At 39.8% G+C, this 24,010-nt stretch overlaps 1 protein-coding gene, 1 long non-coding RNA gene and 1 other non-coding gene across 3 annotated transcripts; 1 reads left to right on the top strand and 2 right to left on the bottom strand.

Moving 5' to 3' along the window:
• On the bottom strand, positions 1 to 4,271 carry LOC131008078 (uncharacterized). The gene is made up of 3 exons (XM_057934978.1): positions 4,170 to 4,271; positions 3,072 to 3,142; positions 1 to 1,540 (listed from the first exon to the last, which is right to left on the bottom strand). The coding sequence occupies exon 3, from the start codon at positions 1,528 to 1,530 to the stop codon at positions 1 to 3; it is 1,530 nt and encodes a 509-aa protein (XP_057790961.1). The 5' UTR covers positions 1,531 to 1,540; positions 3,072 to 3,142; positions 4,170 to 4,271.
• An 11,370-nt stretch (positions 4,272 to 15,641) lies between these two features.
• On the top strand, positions 15,642 to 15,748 carry LOC131013725 (small nucleolar RNA R71). Its single transcript, XR_009097812.1, has one exon. It is a non-coding gene; the product is annotated as a small nucleolar RNA R71 (small nucleolar RNA).
• Positions 15,749 to 21,216: 5,468 nt separating this feature from the next.
• LOC131011432 (uncharacterized) lies at positions 21,217 to 22,169 on the bottom strand. Its single transcript, XR_009096920.1, has 2 exons — positions 21,881 to 22,169; positions 21,217 to 21,766 (listed from the first exon to the last, which is right to left on the bottom strand). It is a non-coding gene; the product is annotated as an uncharacterized LOC131011432 (long non-coding RNA).
• Between the last annotated feature and the right edge of the window lie 1,841 nt (positions 22,170 to 24,010).

Raw genomic sequence — 24,010 nt, 5'->3', positions numbered from 1 at the left:
TTACTTTCGTTTGGGTAGTGTTGTGGTCATACTAACTAGGTACCCTTGACAATCTTTCTTTCTTAGCATCTTGATTGCCTTCATCGCTGTTATAATCCTTGGATGAGCTTTGGTTCGAGCACCATAAAAGATGAGCTTCGGTTCTCGAGGGCGTTGAATCTCCACCTTTCGCTCACGACATCTAATTGTTGTATTATTCTTGCCCATCCAATCCATGCCTAAGATTATATCGAAATCTCGCATTTCTAGGACGTGAAGATCGGCCTCAAGCTCTTTCCCGTTTATGTCTATCTTTATACCCTTCGCTATCTTATCGCTCCTAATAATTTTTCCCGAAGGAATGCTAACCTCTAGTGCGTCGCTATTATCGTAGGAGACTATACTAATCTTCGAACAAAATTTCGAAGATATGAAGGAATGGGTAGCTCCCAAATCAAATAGCACCAAAGCAGGAATATTTGAGACTTGAAGTATACCTGACATGGTGTCTGCACCGTCCTCGGGATCGGGGTCTCCTTCAGTCATGGCAAAGACTCGGGGCTTCACTTTCTTCATAGGCTCTTGAATATTCTTTTGTGTCTCCTTCTTGTTCTTTAGACAGTTATATGACATGTGTCCTGGATCGCCACAGGAGTAGCAGACGTTCTTCCCTCGCCAACACTCGCCTATGTGGAATTTATTACACTTTGGGCATTGAGACTTCTCATTGCTTGACTTGGATGATGCAGATCCTGTTGAAGAACCACGTGTCGGTTGCCATTTCTTGTTTGTTGGAGCATTTTTCCCTTTTCCAAAATCTTCCCATTTTCTCTTTCCGAATGAGTCACGGTGTTGTTGATCTTTGATCTCTAGTTGCAAGCCATTGGAGACTGCTTGAGCTCGGTCGATAACTTCTCTATAAGTTGGCAATCTCAAGGCGGATATTATTCCACAAATTTCAGGTCGTAAGCCTTGCTCGAACCGACGCGCTTTCTTCACATCCGTGTCGACTAGGTATGGTGCATATCGAGACAATTTGTTGAATTTTCTCTCATAGTCGACTAGCGTCATATTTCCTTGCTTGAGATTGAGGAACTCGGTCTCCTTTTGTGTTATGTAGGATTGAGGAAAATACCGATCCATTATCAGCTCCTTGAAGTCCTTCCAAACCAAAGCTTGGCGTTGTTCAAGTGTCAACGTTCGAGCATGAGATTCCCACCAGTGGCTTGCTTCTTCGGCCAATTGATAGATCGCACACGAGACTTTTTGCTCTTCACTACAGCCCATAAGCTCAAATATTCGTTCGAGCTCACGAATCCATTCTTCCGTGTCTTCAGGCCCTTCGGTTCCCTTAAATCTTGGTGGACCCATCCTTCGAAACTGTTCAATAATTTCAAAATTCCTTACTCGAGGTTGTCCAGTATTCATGCCACCATCTTGTTGTTGCTGCATAAAGCTTTGGAGAGCTAGTAGAAATTGAGCAAAATCAACCCCATTGTTATTCACAGGTGGGGCTCGCTGCTCATCTTCCGGAGCGCGTCGCGGGGGCATTATCCTTTAACTAAATCAACATGTTAAGAACCTAAAGTCAATGTCCTAACGGTTATATTTCGAGGACTAATTATATTAGAGTATAAATCTATGTAATATAAATCAATCAAGATCATTGAGGAAACTTCTATTTCTTTATTTAAAAACTTATTCTATCAAACTTTATCATTGATGTGTCGGAAATTCAAAACATAGCCAGTAATCGTATCAACTAAACATTAAAATCATTCTTTGTCCCTTGTGGACACACATTTCTTTCACATTATTCAAATTGATACGATCAAGCTTTCAAACTTTTTTTTATCGACACGGTCATTTCATACTCACACCATAATTTTAAGCAAAATAAAATTATTTAATAAATACATATTACCTTGGAGTCGGCATAGAGCAGCAGCCACGAACCACATTCTCTCCCGATTCGAAGCATGTCACAACAACTCATATATTACTAATAATTATATTTCAGATGCAAGTCTACAGGAACGTAGATGTGCTCTGATACCACAATGTAACGCCCCCATCCCTTGCGAATAGGAGATGCTACCAAAAATATTCATTTATTTCATTTCTCTAATATTAATTTAACTATAGGCTATAAAGAAAAATAGAAAAAGAATTTCCTTTTTTGATTATATAGTAATCTAATAAATATTACTATTAAAAGTAATAATACTTAACCAATGAGTTATTAAAATATACTAATGTGTAATAGAAAAATTATCAAAATTTTATTTCTCTTTTCCAATATATAAAAAAAATATGCAACGGAAGCTGTAAAACTACAATAATAATCCTGCCAAAACACTATATATATATATATATATATATATATATATATATATATATACTTCAAAGGCAACGGAAGCTGTAAGTTATATAAACGACATTCAATAATAACTTTATGTAAGCATCATATTTATATATATAAAAAGGTGGAGTAGATACAAAATATAACCATCAAGTTTAATACTATAATTAACGTGTTCGAGGCACAGCTCGTAACTACACATACGGTAAGCAAAATATATATATTCGGTCACAGCCGTCATCAAAATGCATGATTATAAACCAATATATATAAAGTCTCGACCCACCAAAATTGGAAAACGCTAAGTTGGTTAGTAGCAAGATATATTTACCAAAAACAGCAACATATAATACTTCATCATATAATAGAACGGGAGAATGTGGAGCTCCATGTCTGCCGTCTTGTCGTCAACTCCTTAACCTGAAAAGAATCATAAATAAAAGGGTATGAGTGTGCAAGCACACTCAGTGGGGTAAACACTGCAAGTAGTTATAACCAATTGTGTAATGAATCATAACATGTTGAACTCTTATATTTTTTTCACTTAGCTGACATCTTGTGAGACTAGTCTCGGTCCCTTGTGGACCTGACCCCTTGTGGGCCGTTCAACTCTTTGATCCCTTGTGGATCCGACCCCTTGTGGGTCCCATAAGTTCATATGAATGACGCACAACACAACAATGATTATAACCATGTAACAACTACGCTTACAAATAAAAGTAAATCCCACCTTAAGTGATTGAATTCAAACCTCTTCAAGCTTGCTTCGGTTGTCCTCCTCGAGCCTTGGATGCGCCACTCCTAGCACTTGAAACACTTTAAACTTAGTTTCATTACAAGCACTTATTCTTGAATAAGCTCTCATTTCTTTAAACAATATTTTTAATCTCTCTTGAATATATTCTTGAAAATTCTACAATACACTAGAAGCTGAAGACCATATTTGAAAACTTTATGAATCTACAAATTATAAATTCATAGTTTCAATTACTAGTATAAATTATACTAATCTAACTTCATTATAATCATATAATTTAATTATATAATATACTAAGTTTAGATCACCATAATCCTTATAATTTATTTCAATTCTTGGCTAATAATATTAAAAGCAAATGTCTTGATTATCTATTTATGTGTTCAAGGTGAAACAATCATCAAAAATCTAATTCAAATTCCCAAATAAAAATTAAAATAAGCCTAACATAGTAAAACTCATATTCAACACATATAGAACTACATCTCAACGTCTATTTCGGCCGATGAGACCTTAGATTTCAAGAAGAAAACCTATCATTAGAACGTCTACGACATGAGCTACAAAACCCCTAAATTTATTCTCCCTCACGGCGTCGATTTGAAGCCGGAAAGTAGTCTCAAACTCGCGCGGAGACAATTCCGCACAGACCCCGACACCCTGACTTGATTGGCTCATAACTCCCTCGTCCGGGGTCGGATTGACGATCCGAAGGTACCGTTGGAAAGCCAACGACGATAGCTTTCTAATGGTACCTATATTGATGGGGTTTGATGAAAGAAAACAGATGAAAAACGGTCTGCAAGGTACGATCCTGCTGCTGTCAAAAACAGGGGAAAAAATAAAACACAGCAAAACACAAGCCGGCAGCCACCACGCCGCCGGAACTACTGTTCCGGTAATCCCTCCTCCTCACTCACACACAACAGACTCCATCCCACCAATATCTACTCAATACCTTTAGCCATCGATTAATTAAGAAGAACAAGAATGGAAGAGAAGTGCAAAACCCTTTCAAATTCAACAATCAAAATTGAAAAAAAAAACAAGAAATGGATTAGAAGAAATTACCTTAATTAGCTGCTGGAAATTAAATGAGAGAATGAGTGAAGAGTGGTGATATGCTAGGAATGAGAGAGAATGAGAGATTGGAGAGATATGAGTGTAGGAAAAATAAGACTCCTCTATACAAAATTAGCACTAGAAACATCTAGATAGTTACATCTTTATTAATACTTTATACAAAATATCTTAGATATTTCTTATCAATAGCAATTCTAGAATATTCAAGTTTATTCGTTAATATTATATTATTTATTACAAAAATCCTTAATATTTTAATATTAAATCAATTCTAGAATATTCCATTTACTTATACTTCTAAAAAAAAATTACTAATTAATATCTAACATATTCTAGAGTTTTCATGAATTTTATCTTATTATTCTTATTCTTTAAGATTTATTCTTACGTAAATTTAAATTTTACTAGGGGCGGATCCTCGCTCTAAGTCGGACAACCTGTACAACATTTAAAAAAAATCAAATCCGTTAGTTTTAATAACGTCATAAAATATTTAATTTAAACATAAACATCTCTAATATATTGTAATTAAATTATAAATAAATTAAAAAGGTTCGGGGTATTATAGTTGGATACTAAAAGCTGGGATGAAGGGCGTATTACTTTTGCCCATATCAAATATTACTTAAAAGAAATATAACTTCTTCTAATAATAAATATTACTTATCATAAATATAACTTGTTCTAATAACAAATATTACTCCCTCCGTCCCATGAAGCATGACCCAGTTCTTTTCGGCACAAGAATTAAGAAATTGATATTTTGTGTGTTAAGTGTGGTTGGTGAAAAAATGAAAAGGTGAATAAATGGTAATTTTTTTGCCATTTCTAGAAACAGCTCAAACTTCGTGGGACAAACCAAAAGGAAACTGGGTCATGCTTCGTGGGACGGAGGGAGTCCTATTTAGATATATGACTTATTCTAATATCAAATATTACTTTTGCTCGTATCAAATAAGTATTGGTCATATCATATACTCCCTCCGTCCCACTCCAATAGGCTCGCTTTCCTTTTTGGGACGTCCCACTCCAATAGGCCCAGTCTAAAATTGGAAATAATTAGGGCTTTAATAAAATTCAATAGTTACTTAATTAAAGGAGATATACCCCTTAATCTACTCATAGAAAATAATTTCACTTCAATTTTTCCCCTCTCTCTCTCCGGGAACCTTCCCCTTCCCCCTTCCCCCATGCCCTTTCCGTCAACTTCCCCACCGCCGCCGTTCTCCGTCACCGCCGCCCCCTCCCCCTTCTCTCTCTCTCAACCGCTGACTCTCCAGAGCTCCTCCGCTTCGCCGTCGTCTTCCTCCTCCTCATCCTCCAGCGGCTCCTCCTCCGCGGCATCTTCTTCGTCCTCCTCCTCGGCCAGCAGCAGCGCCGACGAAGATGAAGAAAACGACGCCAATCGCGGCGAAGTGAGGTCCGGCCACACAGATCCCCCGCCGCCTATAAGGGTTCTTCATTTGCAGATCTTGATTTAGGGTTTTCATTCTCAGATCTTGATTTAGGGTTTTCAAGTCTCAAGTCTACAACCTCTGTTGCTTAATTTGTTGCTTAATTTTTGTTGCTGAATTTTTGTTGCTTAATTCCGGCCACACAGATCCGGCCCCTTTTCTCATGAATTTTGTTGCTTAATTTTTGTTGCTGAATTTTTGTTGCTTAATTCCGGCCACACAGATCCGGCCCCTTTTCTCATGAATTTTGTTGCTTAATTTTTGTTGCTGAATTTTTGTTGCTTAATTCCGGCCACACAGATCCGGCCCCTTTTCTCATGAATTTTTGTTGCCGAATTTTTGTTGCTTAATTTGTTGCTTAATTCGTGCAATAAGATCTTGATAATGAAGCAAATATGATTAAGAAAAAATAAGGAAACACTTAAAACCTTAATTATTGGTGGACCACACCATTTACCTACAAAAAAATGAGTTTCTTAATCTCCGTGCCGAAAGGAACTGGGCCTATTGGCCTGGGACGGAGGGAGTAAGTATTACTTAACGAAAATATTTGATATGACCAAAAGTAATATTTGTTATTAGAAAAAGTAATATTTGATATGAGCAAAAGTAGTATTTGTAATTAGAAGAAGTCATATTTCCGTAAGTAATATTTGATATGAACAAAAGTAATATTTGTTATTCGAAAAAGTTATATTTCCGTTGAGCAATATTTGACACGACCAAAAGGAGTATTTGATATGAGCAAAAATAATATTTATTATTAGAAGAAGTCATGTTTCCGTTAAATAATACTCCCTTCGTCCACTAATTCATGACATAGGGGATGAAACACGGGTTTTAAGAAAAAATGTATTATTTTATTAGTTGAGTGGAGGAAAGGACCCAGAAAGTGTATTGTTTATTAGTTGAGTGGAGAAAAAGTGTATTATTTTTTGGAACCCACCAATTAAAATGTATAAATAGTTATTAAAAATGGATAGAACATGAATTGGTGGACGGAGGGAATATTTGATATGAGAAAAAATATTAATACAAATAAATATACTTCAACTATGAATCGAACCTAAAATCTCCTTGTTCATAAACCAACAACTTATCCATTTAATCACAAAGAACTTATTGGTTATTATTATAAATTTTATTTATAAAGTGAAAAGATAAATTGTGACAAAAAATTGAAAAAAACGCAAGAAACACAAATAAATAAAATAGTAAAAAAAATCAAAACACAAAGTACAAAAATAATGCATGAAGTGAGAGTCAAACCTTGGTTTATGGTTTGAAGAATGAGGTAAAATGCTACTGCCATTGGGCTACAATGTGAATTTTGTTATTACCTCTCAAATCTTTAATATATACTCCCTCCGTCCCACGAATCTTGACACGTTCGGTTTTGGCATGAGAATTAAGGAGTTGTAAATTAATGTTTTAAGTGTGTAGGTAATAAAGTATAAAAGTGATAAAGTAGGAGAGAGAGAGAGAAGATAATAAAGTAATAAAGTAGGAGAGAGAATGTAATTAAGACCCCTTATTTTTGAACTAATTATTACCTTATTTGGAAATGTGTCAAGATTCGTGGGACGATCCAAAAAGAAATACATGTCAGAGGACGGAGGGAGTACGTTTCTTTCACGTGTTAATAAAATATGGGCCTAGTAAATGGATAGTAAAACTGGGCAACGTAAATGGGTAGAAGGATCCGGTCTCATGTATGAGACCGGTCCTATGGAAGTCTACCTCATTTTATTTACTTTTATTTTTTACTTTTTCACCATTCTGAATACATTATTTTTTCATCACTTTCAATACACTCAACAATTTTTTATCCTCTATCAATATATTTAATATTTTTTATTAAAATTTGTGCCTCTCGCTCTTAAAAAGTTTTTTCATAAACGGAAGGAGTATTTCTTATATGCACCCTACCGGGAGAACACGAATATTATTAGGGCGAGTTTGATAGTTGTAATTAAGTGAGATAAATTATTTGTCTCACCATTTCTGCCTGTTTCATAAGCTTCACCAGTATTCTTCCAAGCCCGCAATAAATGAGAGGCCTGCTCCAAAGTCACTATTCGACCTAGGAAACTCATCCACTGCAGACCTCAAGATCAATTATCTCTTCTTGAACAGTGATTTAGATTATTTTTTTCGTTTACAATTTTATCCCTCAATCCACTTCAAAAATCGATAGCTTCGTGACGGTGGGTATTGATCGCTAATTTCTTAGCAACAAAAACTGCAACTAAACAGTATAATTGTAGCACAAAAACAGCAAGCAGAGTATCGTATCCACAGGGACTATTATAACGAATCACCTTAAGTAATCCTAAATAAACTCTAGTAATATTCAAGCAATCTCAAATAAGAATGAAGAAGGTAACTTAAATCAAAACAAATAAAATAAGATAGAAAACTCAAATAATTAAAGACTCTGACCCTAGGAATGTACTTTTACTAATCAATTATATGTATTTAATCTATTGATTCAATTACCAATTTAATCCAACCCTGATGAGAGATCACAGAACTTTTCACAAGCTTCTCTAACGAACACCTATGAAAGTAGATTAATTTACCCCCTTCACATTCAAGACTCCAAGGAATAAATTAACTCACAAGCGTACACAAAGAATAGCTCCCTATAGTTTCACCTATCCCATTCAAGTGTCAAGGCTACTACTATAACATGCATTCCTGAATCGGCTGAACAATTATCGCATTCAAGACTTAAACTGAACAGCTAGACATGTAAATTATTGGCCAAATAATTCACAAGAAATTAAGCACCAGGAATCATGAATCACAAGTTGGAAGGCAAATTGATATCAATAAATCATACACACATAATTAATCAGCTATGTACAAACCCTAGGTTCAGATTAAAGAACTAGCCAGACATCGCAAAAGAAAACATAAACATAATAAATAAGAAGGCAATTGTAAAAACTAAATTATATAAAACCGAAAGTAGAACAATTGTAGCAGCTTGAATCTTCAATCTTGTGGAAATCCAATCCAAGCAGTAAATATTGGAAAGAAATAAATTCTAAAGCTATGAAATTGAAAAATAAAAGTTGGGAACTGAAAAAGGAACCCAAAATAGGTCAAAAGAAGACCTATTATATAGTGTCAGGGTAAAATACAATGTTTGGAACCCAGAAGAACTCTAAAAATCGGAAAATCTCGCAAAACCGCCCAATTCGGCGGTCAAACTCGGCGGTCGCCGAGTTGACCGCCGTTTTTGTGCTGAAAAACGACCAAATTCGGCGCCCGCCGAATTTAGAACTCGCAGTGCAAAACTGAAACAGAGATTTCGGCGGTCGCCGTTTAGGTCGCCGAATTTCTTCTTCAAAATGTCCATTTTCGGCGGTCAAAGTCGTTGACCGCCGTTTTTGACTGCTGCGCGCGGTGTTTTTGTTTTGGCCATAAATTTCTCGTCCGAACTCCGATTTGTAATCCGTTTACGCTCAAGAACTCGTATCGAGACGATATAAAACTTCTATTCCAGAATATTTTGCCAAATTCGAACTCAATAAACGTGAAATTTCCTTCAAAGTTTGAGTAAGAATCATGTTTCACAAGATAAAGTAATTTAAGCACAAAACAACTATCAAACACTCAATTTCCTATAAAATTATCATCATATGAACATTAAAAACCATGGAAACATAAGTGTTTTCAACTCCCCCAAACTTAAGCCATTGTTCGTCCTCGAATAATGAGAAGAACACAATCAAAAACACGAATGAGTAAGAAATCTAGCTCATCAATGCCTCCGAAAAATAAAGAATGATAGAATTCTCAAATCCTCAATAATTAAGCACAAAATTCACCAATAAACACAACCTATAGAAAAATCAACCTTGACATTCCAAACAATTGAATCTCACAAGGTATGTGTATCACACAACTCTCAATTTGATGGAACGTATAAGACGTGTATGCTCTCATCGAATTCAATGCAATGCAGATCACTTATCTTAAGCTTGCCAATCGTCTACAATCTCCATCGCTAAAAGTGTGCCAGGACTAAGATCAAAAAGGTCTTTTTCTTCGGGTTATAATGTAGGGACATTGGTTAAGGTATGGAAATATAGGCTAAGTGACTCAAATAGATTAAGAACATCAACCTTATAGCTTCACAAATCAAGTATGGAATAAATTCCATCTTCCACCAAACTATATCACCATAATCAACACAACTCAAGGGATTTAATCATCACAAAACAGAACTAAACACTCTTTTATGCTCTCCATTTATTTCCAACACACAAAGTCGATTTTCTAACAAATTTATCAATGTACACTCGACTTCACATTTTTTTTTCTTTTTCTCTTTTTTTTTTTATTTTTTTCTTGAACAACTTTTTTTTTTCCAAAATTTGTCTAGAGCTTATAAGAGTAAATAGTAGCACAATATCATCCCTTCTTTTTCACAACCCACTATGAATATTCACCACACAAAGATCCCCATATACTACATCACCCCCTATCATCCGGCTAAAAAATAAAAGCTAAATAGGCTCAAAGTGGATAGCAAAGGATAATTTTTTCGTTAAGGACAGTGTTTGGGATAATAAAATGTGGCTAACAAAAGATGGCCTAAAATCATCTCCTAATCCTGGGCACAACAACAACCTCGACACAAAAACCATGGCAAGTTCTAGAAGATCACCACATGCATGACAAAACTCTCAACAAAGAATAAACTGTGTATAATAAACAGCTATGGCTCAAAATCTCACAGGTTTATTCAACGTCCAAAAGTCAAGGTTAAAATCACTCTAGAATTATGCAAATTAGTTCCAATTATGCTTAAATCATCAAAGAAAAATCAAATTTCAATTTTTTTCACATAAATCATCATTGGCATTTTACCAGAAATCTAATGGAGCAATAATCATCTCAAAAACAAAACAAACACACATCACCAACCAAGCAGGATAAAACAAAAAAACTAACAAAAATAATAAAAGTGATACACATATCTACTCTCACCCCCCTCCCCCAAACTTATTACAGAACACAAGTTCGAAAATAAGTTTGGAGGGATGATGATATGTGTGTCACTACTCACAGAAAAACATGCTACATGGTGGTAGTATGAGCAAAGCGCGAGTTCCCTCATCTTCCAAGCTCAACACTGCACTAAAACCCCAAACAAAACAACAAAACAAAAAGAAACAAAACGAAAATAAAAGAAAGAAAAACAAAATAAAAACGGTTGGGTTACCTCCCAACAAGTGCTTAATTTAACGTCTAGAGCTCGACGATACCTCAAAAATTCATGGAGGTCGGAAACAACACTCTAACCATTGGAAAGCTTTTCTACTCTTGGGTGCTCTCTCCACCAAAACACTTCTCTTGGCTCGAACATCCTCCACAAGCATTGCCCCCTTCTCATTCTTGTTCCGAAAAATCCGGAATTTCACTTTCTTCTTCTTGGGGGTATGGGTTTTCAAAGACCCCCCATCATGCTCCAAAAACAAACACATCTCAAAAGTCAGAACTTCTTTTGGTTTTGGAGTCTTTTTCTTGGCTTCATACTTGGGCAGCTCATTCTTCTCAACCTCTTCATCCTCCGAATTTGCTAGAAAACTGTCAGCCAAATTAACCACTTCATTCTGGGGAACTTCCTTTGGTGGAGGTTTCTTGAAAATCACAGTTTCCCCATAGGCTCCCAATGTCATCGTCCCCCTTTGCATATCTAGCTTTGCTCCACATGTGGCAAGGAAAGGTCTCCCTAACAGCAAAGGCATCTTTGGATCCTCCGAAATATCCAACACTACAAAGTCGACTGGGAAGAAAAAATCACTCACCTTCACAAGCACATCTTCCGCAACTCCTAGAGGTTTAGAGCAAGACTTATCAATAAGCTGAATTGTCTTGTTGGTTGGCTTCAAATCCCCCAGCTGCAACTTCCTATACACTTTGAGAGGCATGACATTTATGCTTGCTCCGGTGTCACACATCACTTTCTCAAACAATGACTTTCCAATCTTCACAAAAATATTGAAGCTACCCGGATCTTCTCTCTTTGGAGCCAACTGATACTCCTTCACTGCGAGCACCTCCTCAAATTCATTGAATGCACTCTTCTTTTCCATCATAGCCTTCACAAGTTGCACCTCATTTGGCTTGTTTCTCAAGATCTCCACGGAAGGAATATTCACAGCCAACTGATAACACTCATATTTCCATGGTTTTTAATGTTCATATGATGTTAATTTTATAGGAAATTTTATAGGAAATTGAGTGTTAGATAATTGTTTTGTGCTTAATTTGCTTTATCTTGTGAAACATGATTCTTACTCGAACTTTGAAGGAATTTTCAGATTTATTTAGTTCGAATTTGGAACAATGTTCTGAAATAGAAGTTGTAGATCATCTCGATACGAGTTCATGAGCACAAACAGATCATAAATCGGAGTTCGGACCAGAAAGTTATGGCCGAAACAAAAACGTCGCGCGCAGCAGTCAAAATTCGGCGACCTAAACGGCGACCGCCGAGTTGGTCGCCGAAATTTCTGTTTCAGATTTGCACCGCGAGTTCTAAATTCGGCGAGCGCCGAATTTGGCCATTTTTCAGCACAAATTCGGCGACCTAAACGGCGACCGCCGAGTTTGACCGCCGAATTTGACGGGTTTGCGAGATTTTCCGATTTTTAGAGTTCTTCTGGGTTTCAAACACTGTATTTTACCCTGATACTTTAAATAGGTCTTCTTTTGACCTATCTAGGGTTCCTTTTTCAGTCCAAAACTTTATTTTCTCAGTTTCATAGCTTTAGATTATTATTGCTTTCCAGTTTTTACAGCTTGGATTGGATTTCCACAAGATTGAAGATTCAAGCCGCTACAATTGTTTTATTCAGAGTTTTATTTAATTTAGTTCTTTCAATTGCGTTCTCTTTAATTATGTTTTTGCTTTCTTTTACTATGTTTGGCTAGTTCTTTTATCTGAACCTAGGGTTTGTACATAATTAGTTAAATATGTGTGCTTGATTTATTGATATCAATTTGCCTTCCAACTTGTGATTCATGATTCCTGGTGCTTGATTTCTTGTGAATTATCTGATCAATGATTTACATGTCTAGCTGTTCAGTTTGAGTCTTGAATGCGATAATTGTTCAGCCGATTCAGGAATGCATGTTATAGTAGTAGCCTTGACACATGAATGGGATAGGTGAAACTATAGGGAGCTATTCTTTGTGTACGCTTGGGAATTAATTTATTCCTTGGAGTCTTGAATGTGAAGGGGGGTAAATTAATCTACTTTCATAGGTGTTCGTTAGAGAAGCTTGTGAATAGTTCTGTGATCTCTCATCAGGGTTGGATTAAATTGGTAATTGAATCAATAGATTAAATGCATGTAGTTAATTAGTAAAAGTACATCCTTAGGGTCAGAGTCTTTTATTATTTGAGTTTTTACCTTATTTTATTTGTTGTTATCTGAATTTAGTGCTAATCAAACCTTCCTACTTTTTGTTGCCTGTCTACTATTATAGTCTGTTTAGGAGATAGCTAGAGTTATTTCGTTGTGTCAGTCCCTGTGGATACGATACTCGGTTACTGATTATTTGCTACAATTGCACCGTGTTAGTTGCGGTATTTGTTGCTAAGAAATTAGTGATCAACTTTTTGGCGCCGTTGCCGGGGACTGATTAGAAGTTTCTTTAATATTTCCGATAGGACTTAGTAGTACTTCAGGCGTTTACTGTTTTATTTTTTTTTATTTTTCTAATTCTCGTTTTTTTTTTCAGGCACTGCATACGATGGCTACTGATGAACAAATTCGTGCTCTACAGGAGCAGCTGCAACAGCTGTTGGACGCTCAAGCTGCTAAAGAAGCTCAGAATCAGCCTCCGATTGCAGAGATGTTCGTTCCTCAGTATGAGTATCCAGAACCTCCTCGTATTAATGCCAATAATTTTGAGCTGAAGACTGGTTTGATCACGATTGTCCAGCAGAACCAGTATGGAGGAGAAGCTATAGAGGATCCTAATGCGCATCTGGCGCAATTTCTGGAGCTTTCCAGCACTGTAAATATGAATGGAGTATCTGATGATATTATCCGTCTTCGTCTTTTCCCTTTCTCACTGCGGGATAAAGCGAAGTCATGGTATCATACATTGAATTTGAGTGCAACTACTATGTGGGAAGATGTAGCTCAAGCTTTCCTACGCAAGTTCCATCCTCCTGGCCTGACCCTGAAATTAAAGATGGACATTGTGCAGTTCCAGCAGTTTGAGGGAGAAAAGCTGGCAGATACATGGGAGAGGTATCAAGAGAAGTTGAGAAAGTGTCCGGGCCACGGATTTGATGAAGGGACGCTCATTATCATGTTCTACAATGCTTGTGGAGAGCATACAAGAATGCATTTGGACACAGCTGCAGGAGGTTCCCTGCTTCAGAAAGGCAGTTCCGAGGCGTGGAGCATCATCGAGAATATGGCTGCTACGAGTTTTCAATGGCCATCAAAGAGAGTACAATTGAAAAGGGTGGCAGCTGCTTCTAGCTCTGATCCTATGGCAACGATGATTACACAGCAGGCAGCGATTGCTACGCAGCTGGCAAAGCTGACTACTATGATTAATGCTTTGACCATTGGAAATCAGGAGCAAGCTGTGAGAGATCCCATATGCATAGAAGACGTAAATTTTGTCAATGGCCAAAACTATGGAAATTTTCAGAAGGTACAGCCAGGAATGTACAACAGAGAGCAGCCGTTCCCACAGCAATATCAGCCAGGAGGGCGCCCACACCCAGATCTAGCCTATAACAATCCCAACAATGCTTTGCAACCTCCACCGGGATTTTCTGTGTCTAGTGGAGGAGTCATCAATGAGCCGAAGAAAGTATCACTGGAGGATATGATGCAACAGATGTTAACAGAGATGTCTAGCATGAAGACAACTGTTAATACAAGGATGACCAATTTGGAGTCTCAAGTGGGTCAAATTGGAAATAATTTTTCAGCATTGTCCAAGCAAGTGCAGATATTGGAGACTCAAGTTGGTCAGATGGGCAACCAAGCAGCTGCGCAGAACAAGCCAGGCCAATTTCCTAGCAACACTCAGTTCAATCCGAAAAGCCAATATCAACAACCTCAGCAAAAATTTGGAGCTTTGCTCATCTAATCTTGGCCTCAGGAATGGAAGAGGGGGAGAAACAGAAATACCTTCATCCTCAACTGAACTATCAACCACCCGTATGGAATGACATTGCTGATTTTTCTGAGGCTGTTGATGTTGGCTCTTCGGATTGAACTGAGTGTTGCTAGGAAATTGGCCTGGCTTGTGCTGCGCAGCTGCTTGGTTGGCCATCTGACCAACTTGAGTCTCCAATATCTGCACTTGCTTGGACAGTGCTGAAAAATTATTTCCAATTTGACCCACTTGAGACTCCAAATTGGTCATCCTTGTATTAACAGTTGTCTTCATACTAGACACCTCTGTTAAAACCTGCTGCATCATATCCTCAAGCGATCCCTTCTTCGGCTTATTTATAACTCCTCCACTAGACACGGAAAACCCAGGTAGAGGCTGCACAGCATTGTTGGGATTTGAATAGGAAAAATTTGGATGATTCCTATTATTGGGATGATACGGTGGATTTCCGCCATGATGTCCCTGATAGTTTGGTCTATTGAATTGGTACTGCTGCTAGACATAATTAGCATCTTCAAACTGTGACACATCAGATAAACTCGGCTGCTGAGGAATTTTAGCTAGCAATGCTTTTCTCTCCAACTCATACTGCTTTTGAAGAGCTTCATATTTCTCCTTAAAATCATCTCTCTCCTCATTCACAGCTGCAATTCTTCTCATATAATTTATGTCATTCGGCCATTGATAACTATTGGAGGCTATCTCTTCTATCACACGATAAGCCTCCCTTGTATTTTTATGGAGAAGACATCCACCTGCAGTAGCATCCACCATACTTTTTGTTAGACCAGTCAAACCATTATAAAAGTGAATGATTTGTTGATCCTCCGTGAAACCATGTTGTGGACAGTTCCTGAGCAGCTCACGAAATCTTTTCCAGGCATCATGAATGGTCTCATCTCCTAGCTAGGAAAAGTGAGAAATCTACGCAATGATTTTCTGAGCTTTAGAAGCAGGAAAGTATTTTGCCAGGAAAGCTCTACATAGATCCTCCCATCCAGTAATAACACCTCTGTCCAAACTCTTGAACCACTCATTCGCTCTGTCCCTGAGAGAGAATCCAAACATCTTCATTCTGATGGCATCTGGTGGCACTCCATTCTGCTTAATAGTGTCGCAGATATCTAGAAACTGAGTGATGTGAGCATGCGGGTTTTCAGAAGCCGTTCCACTAAACTGTTCAGCTTGCACCATGTTTATCAATCCTGGCTTCAGCTCGAACGTGGTAGCCTACACAGTTGGTCCCCATCTGCCTCCTTGAAATTGATCAACCCGAGGCTGATACATGTGATTCAGTGGTGGCTCTGGTGGAGGAGCCCGGTGATGCGTCTTCGACTTTTGGGCCATTTGGCCCTCTTTTTCTCTTTATTTGTGTCAGTTCAGGTCTGTCCAGGGGGAAAACAAAGTTGTGGAGGAAGGAAGATCAGTAGAGCGGAAACGGAAGAAATGCGGTCAGAATGGGCATTACCGAGCCCAGATTGCCAAATCATGTTTGCCAGCATGGAGCTTCGGCCAACAAGTACCTCTCCAATTCAACTTGGGGCATGGGAACCTGGAGCAACCACCTGGTATGAGCCACACCGATAAGAGCAGTCGGTCTGATCGTTACCAGAAGAAGCAGACAGCCAGAGCCATAAAAGGAAGGTCAATCTCGGAGATCTCATGGAACAAGCGGAAGGTTGAAGAAGAGACTAGAAGGACCGAAGGGATGGGAAAGGTTGACTAAGCTTGCAGCTGGACGCCATCTTCAATCAGGATCAATCAAAGATCGAGCTAATTAAGGAAAGAAGATCCCGGCGAAGATTTGGAACCGGCGCAGCTAGGGTTAGGCCTCTACCGTTCGGCAGTATAAAAGGCTAATGTTGTGCAGCGTGAAGAACTTCTTGGCACCCAGAAAACTCTTGCTTTTACTTTCAAGTATTCAATTAAGTTCGCCGTGTGTGGCATCAAAAACACTTACATTTCCGTACTTTAATTTCGTCGTGATTATTACTTTTGGACAAAGTTCGAAGGCTTGAAGCCTAGGTATTATTTTATCTATTTCAGTATTTCATTTCGTTCAATCATGAGTTTAATTCCTTTTGCATCTATGAATTTTATTATGTGTGAGTAGTCCTTTAGGTGAGGTTATAGGGGAGGAAATAATTGTTGTTAACATGTAAACATTCGTGAGGCACTTGCTCTTTCGGTTGAATTTCGTGGTTCCGAAAAGATCTGTTCGATATCATGGGCAGTAGAGACCTAACGGGAGACCCTCGTTCGGTAAACATTGTCCGTGTCAAGCAAAGGCCAGGGTGTACCAGGGCGTGACAACCGGTATACCCAAGACCGAGTAGCTGAGCAGCGTCAACAAAAGGCGTTGTAGATCCGGAAGGTGGGGAAAGGATTGATGGGATACACTGTCCTTCCTCAGTCTTGGGCTTCTCTAGAGAATATCCATCAACTGTGACGAGGCATAAAGCCATGGTTATCAAACGAGGAAAGCAATCTCGGCGCCGTAGCATGTCTATGACTGGTCGGTCGACAAGGCCGGAAATAGTTGAGTCCAGGAGGCATGTGTCACCCTAGTGCTGAGTTGGGGACCTCAGGAGAGAAAGTTGATGAGGGTCATACTTGGTGAGTAACGGGTATGACTACTATCTAAGGAGGAGTGAAGCACTGCCTTGTGACCGGGGATTGTGTGACCTTCGGACCAAGTGACCACAATGAGATCAACCATCCTAAATGTGAAGTACAATTCCTTGAAACGCCCCAATGTCTTTGGGCCACGCCCTGGAATTGCATGGATCATAGACGGATCATCAGTGTGCCTATGACCGAAACGAATGTTAACAACAGTTATGACCTAACCGAATAAACCTCACCCCTTTGTTATTATTGATCTTGTTTATTTCTTGTGCAGTGTATACAGATTGAGAATTGTGACACCTCAGTTTGTCGTAGGAGAACAAAGTGGTTCCTCACTCCCTGTGGGATTCGACCCTACGCTTACCGCTAAGACTAAGTCCTTGTCGTGAGAAGTAGGAGCGTGTATTGTCCGTACTGGGCTTACACAGGTATTTTGTCCGCACCGCACGACGGGTGTGTGCCAAAATTGGCGCCGTTGCCGGGGAGTGACGCGCAGCAATTTTGTTCTCTCCTCATTCCATCTTCCGCTACTGGTGTATGCGTGGAACTCGTAGAGCTGTAAGAGCATTGGTGTTTGACCCTGATATTGATCGCACCGAAAGACGACTACGCGCAGGAGCACGGATAGCGAGACGCGAAGCTATGGCAGAAGATGCACCGCATGCAGAAGCCGTACCGGAGCAGACCCTCAGACAGTTGGCGTACCCAACTAACCTCAACTTGAGGCCGAACGGAATCACCTTACCCGCAAATCCGTTCGCACCTCGTCGGTATGAAATGAAGCCCTCATTGCTTCAAATCTTACCGAAGTTCAATGGATATCAAGGGGATGACCCTCATACTCATCTTCAAGATTTTGAGATGACAATCATGCACCAATCAAACGATGAGCAGCAAGAGTATGTCAAGTTGATACTCTTCCCTTTTACCTTGGTGGACAACGCAAGAAGATGGCTGTATGATCTACCCGAGGGTAGTGTTACTACATGGGCACAACTGCAACAGGCTTTCTTGGAGGAATTCTTCCCAGCAGCACGAGTAGAGCGGATGCGGTGGGACATCCGAAGCATCAGGCAAGATGGGCTAGAATCCTTCTACGAATACTGGACGAGATTTAAGAGGATGTTAAGCAATTGCCCCCATCACCAAATCTCTCCAAAAGATCAGGTGGAGGGTTTTGTAAAGGGCATGCGGAGGAACGATCGCAGTCTGGTCCTAGCAACTTGTAATGGATCATTGATGAGCAAAACCCCGTTGGAGATCTTCCAACTATTGGGCACCATGGCAGAAGAATCACGTGATGAAGGACATGAGAGGAATCTGGAGAAACCAAGGAAGGCTGAGGAAAAAGAGGAGATGTCTAAATTAGAAAAGACAATGGAGAAGAGCATGAATGAACTCAAGGAACTTCTCTCAGGCTTGACTATACCGAAGAAGATTCGCCAGTGTGGCTTATGCGATGCCACTGGACACCAATCTGAAAATTGTCCAAATTTTGGTGAGGATATTGTTGATGTCAACGCCATTGGAGGACATGATGGGAATCCACGGAAGTACGATCCTTATGCAAATACTTACAATCCTGGGTGGAGAGATCACCCCAACTTCCGGTGGAAGCAAGATGGCCAGCCCCAACAGCAGAACAATATGGGCGCACCAGTGCAACGTCCTCAGTATAATCAGAACCAACATCAACAACAATACCAGTTAGGACCGCCTCAACACCACAACCCGAATCAGCAACAACCTCCTTACCAACCTCCGCATCGGAGGGCACCTTGGGAAGAAGCAATTGAAAGCATGGCTAAGGAGAGCGAGAAGTTTCGCAATGAAATTCGTGCTAGCATGAATCAAACTAACCAGCAAATTAGTCATTTGACTAAGGCAGTGGCCAAACTGGAGGAAAACGCTGGTAAACTCCCAGCCATGGGAATCAACCCCAGAGAGCATGCCCAAGTGGTGTTAACCGAGTTTCCTGAGGGGGGAGAAAAGGAGGAAGAATTGTTAGCAGAAGCTGAATTGCTCCGAGGAGGTTGGAATAAGAACGGGAAGGGTCCAACTGATGAACAAGTTGAAGATAGCAACCCAACCGAGGCACCTTACCCAGGACGCCTGAAACAGAAAGCTAGAGAGAAAGAAGCAAGTGAAATGATGAAGATGTTTCAAAAGGTTGAGTTGAGCGTACCTCTACTCGATGCCATCAGGCCAATTCCTAAATATGCTAAATTCTTGAAAGACCTTTGTTCAAGAAAAGTCAAAATGGAGGAAGAGGTCCGCTACGTGATGGGAGAAAGTGTTTTGGCAGTGATCCAGCGGAAGCTACCCACTAAGCGAAAAGATCCGGGGATGTTCACCATTCCATGCAACATAGGGGGGACGAATATGGATAAAGCAATGATGGATCTGGGAGCCTCCATTAATGTGATGCCATTGGCGGTGTACAAGAGACTGAATATTGGCGAGATGAGGAACACCCGTGTGGTCATACAGTTAGCTGATAGGTCCAACGCTTACCCTGAAGGAGTAGTGGAGGACGTGCTGATCAAGGTCGGGGATTTGATTTTTCCAGCAGACTTCTACGTCCTAGATACCGGACCTGAAACTGGAGAGAATGCCATATTATTGGGAAGGCCATTCATGATGACCGCCGGAACCAAGATTGATATGAAAACAGGAATATTGACATGTGAGTTCGATGGAGTCCAAGTAGAATTCAACATCTATGAGACTATGAAGAGGAAACAAGCAATGGAGACGGTGGACATGGTCGATGTATTTGAACCCTTGGTGCAAGAACAAGGAATTACTTTCGGTTCCAGGGATACCACAGAGAAGGTGATTCAGTATGGTCTAACGGATCGGGATGCTGAGCAAATGGAGGACAATGAAATGAAGGAAGCTATCATGGAACTCTACTCCCTCAGAGAAAACACCTTTGAAGCCGAGGTGGAGGTAGACCAGAAGATCAAGGAATTAATCCAGGAAGTCTATCTAGCTGGAGGAGCAGAGACAAGCAAACCAGAGTTATTAGCTCAGTATGGGCAGAACGAGAAGCTGCTGCCTTCAATCCAGAAAGCACCTGTTTTGGAGCTCAAGCAACTACCTAAGCATTTACAATATGCTTATCTGGGACCAGAAGAAACATTACCAGTTATCATCAGTTCTGATCTAACCATCGTGCAGCAAGATCGATTGGTCAGGGTATTACGAGACAACAGAGAAGCCATCGGTTGGACCTTAGCTGATATAAAAGGCATCAGTCCTACGGAGTGCATGCATCACATTTACCTTGAGGAGGGAGCAAAACCCGTTCGAGACTCTCAAAGGAAGATGAACCCGGTAATGAAAGAGGTAGTGCTGAAAGAAATTCTCAAGCTGTTGGAATTGGGAATCATCTACCCCATATCCGATAGCCAATGGGTGAGTCCAGTCCATGTAACAACCCGCTCTTTTATATTTATTTAAGTCCAATATTGCGTGTTTATTAATTTTTTTTAGTAAATGAAACGCTTTATGAATTCCAACTATGATTCTGAATTACGTAATTTGAAAACAGATTCGCTACACTAGCAGTATGCATTTATTTATCTTCGCGTGTTTAAAATCGCGACGTTAATCTTTGAACCGATGAATATTTATTATTCGAAGTTATAACCAACTTAGCGAAGTTGTATTATTTATTAGTCAAGATGGAGTTTATTTCATATTGTTACTTAAGTCGTGAATTATTTCCGACTTTGAAGCCAATTAAATCTACGGATTTAATTTAGGTATTAGAATGACGAACGAATTAAATCTATGGATTTAATTTAGCAATCTCGTTAATAATACAAATTAGATATATAGAGCAACAACACTGAAGGATTATATTTAGATCACATCATACTTTACAACCATACACACCTATGCTTATCTACCATCTGCACTCCCTACGGTTTACACTCTACCACTTTCCTACTCCACCACCTGCCACCCCCCCCCCCCTAAGTTCAAGAAAATGTGAATAACAATAAGGTATGGAGACATGTGCTGCACACTCCCCTATCCCCTCTTGAGCTTGCTGCACCTTTTCTTTTCCCACGCCTATGCAGCAGGCTGCCATGCCCAAGTACACCTAAATATGTCAATCAGCCACCCTAGAATGTACCTCCTCCCATGTATACAAGCTCCCAGCCAAACCACCTCGTCATTCAAAACAGCCAACATTGTTGCATTCTCTTCATTCTTCATTTGAGGACTGCACAAGGAGAAGTGAGCCTTTAATTCATCCTACCAAGTATTCTCAAGGTAAGCTTGTCTTCAATGCTCCACCTTCTTCCCTTATTCCACCTGCATTAATGCAAGAACAACTTTATTATTTCAGTTCGATCTGCTGCTTCATTTAATCCAACCACAACAGCCAACAAACACCAAAGCAAGCATCATTCAAGGTATTTATACTACCTCAGTTATCCAATCGAGTTCGCATTCATACCAACGAGCATAATCATGTTTTACCACTACATCAAACAGTCCATGTTATGTATAGCAATAGAAAGACTTATGTGTATACTGCCACTGCACTCTAGAACACAAACCATGAGGACCTCACACATAGCACATGAATGAACGAACAAGGATAGCGATAGCATGCTCACTGACAGAGTGTTAAACCCTGATTCTTTCTTACTCATAGAAGCTTAAGCTTATCGATACTCAGACATGGTAGGAAGAAGACGAGTCAAGGATATAACTTAGCTTTAGGAAGAAGGGACGCGGCCTGTTCAGGCTGATCAAGAGACGACGAGCAGCAGCGACTCGGTGCTCGGCGGTGGGTTCAGGCGAGAAGCTCGCCTTGTTGCTCCACGACCTGTTCAGTTGGGCCGAGAGACGAACGAGACGACGCGATGATGGAGCTCTCACCGGCTTCGGAACTCGGAGAAGAACTGGAAACGGCGAACACCCGACTGTTCGCCGGCCTCTCTACAGCAGCAGCGTTCGGTGCTTGGCAGCAGAAGTCGGTCTTGGGCGAGGCAGCGGCAGCCGACGACGGTGGTGGCTGTCGGAACTCTGCAACAGCAGCCGGCGGACTCCTCAACGAACAGCAGCAGTCAGCGGACTCCTCGACGAACAGCAACAGCCGCGACTCCTCGACGAACAGCAGCAGTCAGCGGACTCCTCGACGAACAGCAGCAGTCATCGGACTCCTCGACGAACAGCAGCAGTCGGCGGCCAACTCCAGAACAGCAACAGTCGACGGCGATGGACTGGGCGATGGCGGAGCTGATGAGGAACCCGCGAGCAGTTGTCTACGACATGTTCTCCGCTGGCACAGAGACGTCTTCGACGGCGTGCTTCATGTGGAGGAAGAGAGAGGCGACGAATAGAGAAGGGAAGAGAGGAAGAAAAATCGAGAGGTATAGAGAGAGAGATGGCAGCGTTTCTTTCTTGATTGGGAGAGAGAGAGCCGAACGCTGTTGTGAGAAGAGAGAGATGTTGCTGCAACTTTTTCTTGGTTTGAGAGAGAGTGCGGTTTGATTATAAAAAAAAAGGGGAGGTGGAATGTTTTGCCTTTAATAAAGATATAGATAGAGATATATATTAAATGTGTGTGTGCGTGTCTTTTGATATATGTGTGTGCATGTGTTTGTTGTGAAAAGAGAGAGAGAGATGAAAAAGTGTGTGTGCATGTGTTTTGATAAAAAGTGTGTGTGCGTGTGTTTTGTGAAAAGAGAGAGAGAGATGAAAAAGTGTGTGTGCATGTGTTTTGATAAAAAGTGTGTGTGCGTGTGTTTTGTGGTTAGAAGAGAGAGAGAGATTAAAAAGTGTGTGTGAGTGTGTTTTGATAAAAGAGAGAAAGAGATGTCGGTAGAGAGAGTGAAAGAGGCGTAAATTTGGAAAAAAAAGGAGAGGGTTTTGGACCGGGTTTGGGCCGGTTTGGGCCGGGTTTGGGCGAATTTTTGGGCCCTCTTATTGGGCCTAGTTCATTTTATTTGTTGGGCCAGAGATTAATTCATTTTGGGCTTCCCATGGGCTTCTATTAATTTTCTTATGGGCTTCAAATCCATATAATTGGGCACCTATTATTTATTTATTTATTTAGGCCCAATAAGAATTATTATTTTAGGCCTCATTATTAATCCTAATTATATTTAATTAGTGATTAATTTTAAGACTTACTAATTATTAATTAGTAAGTGAAATAGATTATTTTTAGATGAGTAGATTATTAAATATTAATAATCCGACCTCATAAGACGAGCTTTATTTCCTTAAATAGGATTAGCATCTCATAATATTATTAAAGGAATATGAGTCACGCATAATCATTTCACGCATCCTCATTTATTGAGATTTTTCGAGAATTAGAATCTTATTTTATTTTCTCGGATTAAAGGTCAAGCACCAGAGTTAGAGCTAAACCGTGAGTCTGCTATTCAGGTGGGCTTTCTTACGTATAAACTGAAACCATATAGTAGAATTGTTAAGACTTTATGCTTATGAATTTTGAATGATATTGTCAATGCCTAAATGCTTTATGTTTTGTTATTAATTGCCTATCTGATGTTAATCGAATTCGGATTCTGGATGGGA

The sequence above is a fragment of the Salvia miltiorrhiza genome, chromosome 2 (genome assembly GCF_028751815.1).
Source record: "Salvia miltiorrhiza cultivar Shanhuang (shh) chromosome 2, IMPLAD_Smil_shh, whole genome shotgun sequence".
NCBI lineage: Eukaryota > Viridiplantae > Streptophyta > Magnoliopsida > Lamiales > Lamiaceae > Salvia > Salvia miltiorrhiza.
The sequence above is the reverse complement of the archived record's forward strand: the minus strand, read 5'-3'. Positions and strand labels throughout refer to the sequence as shown.

Coding starts and splice junctions, on each gene's coding strand:
- LOC131008078 (XM_057934978.1), bottom strand. CDS start 1,530: ATGCCCCCGCGACGCGCTCCGGAAGATGAGCAGCGAGCCCCACCTGTG.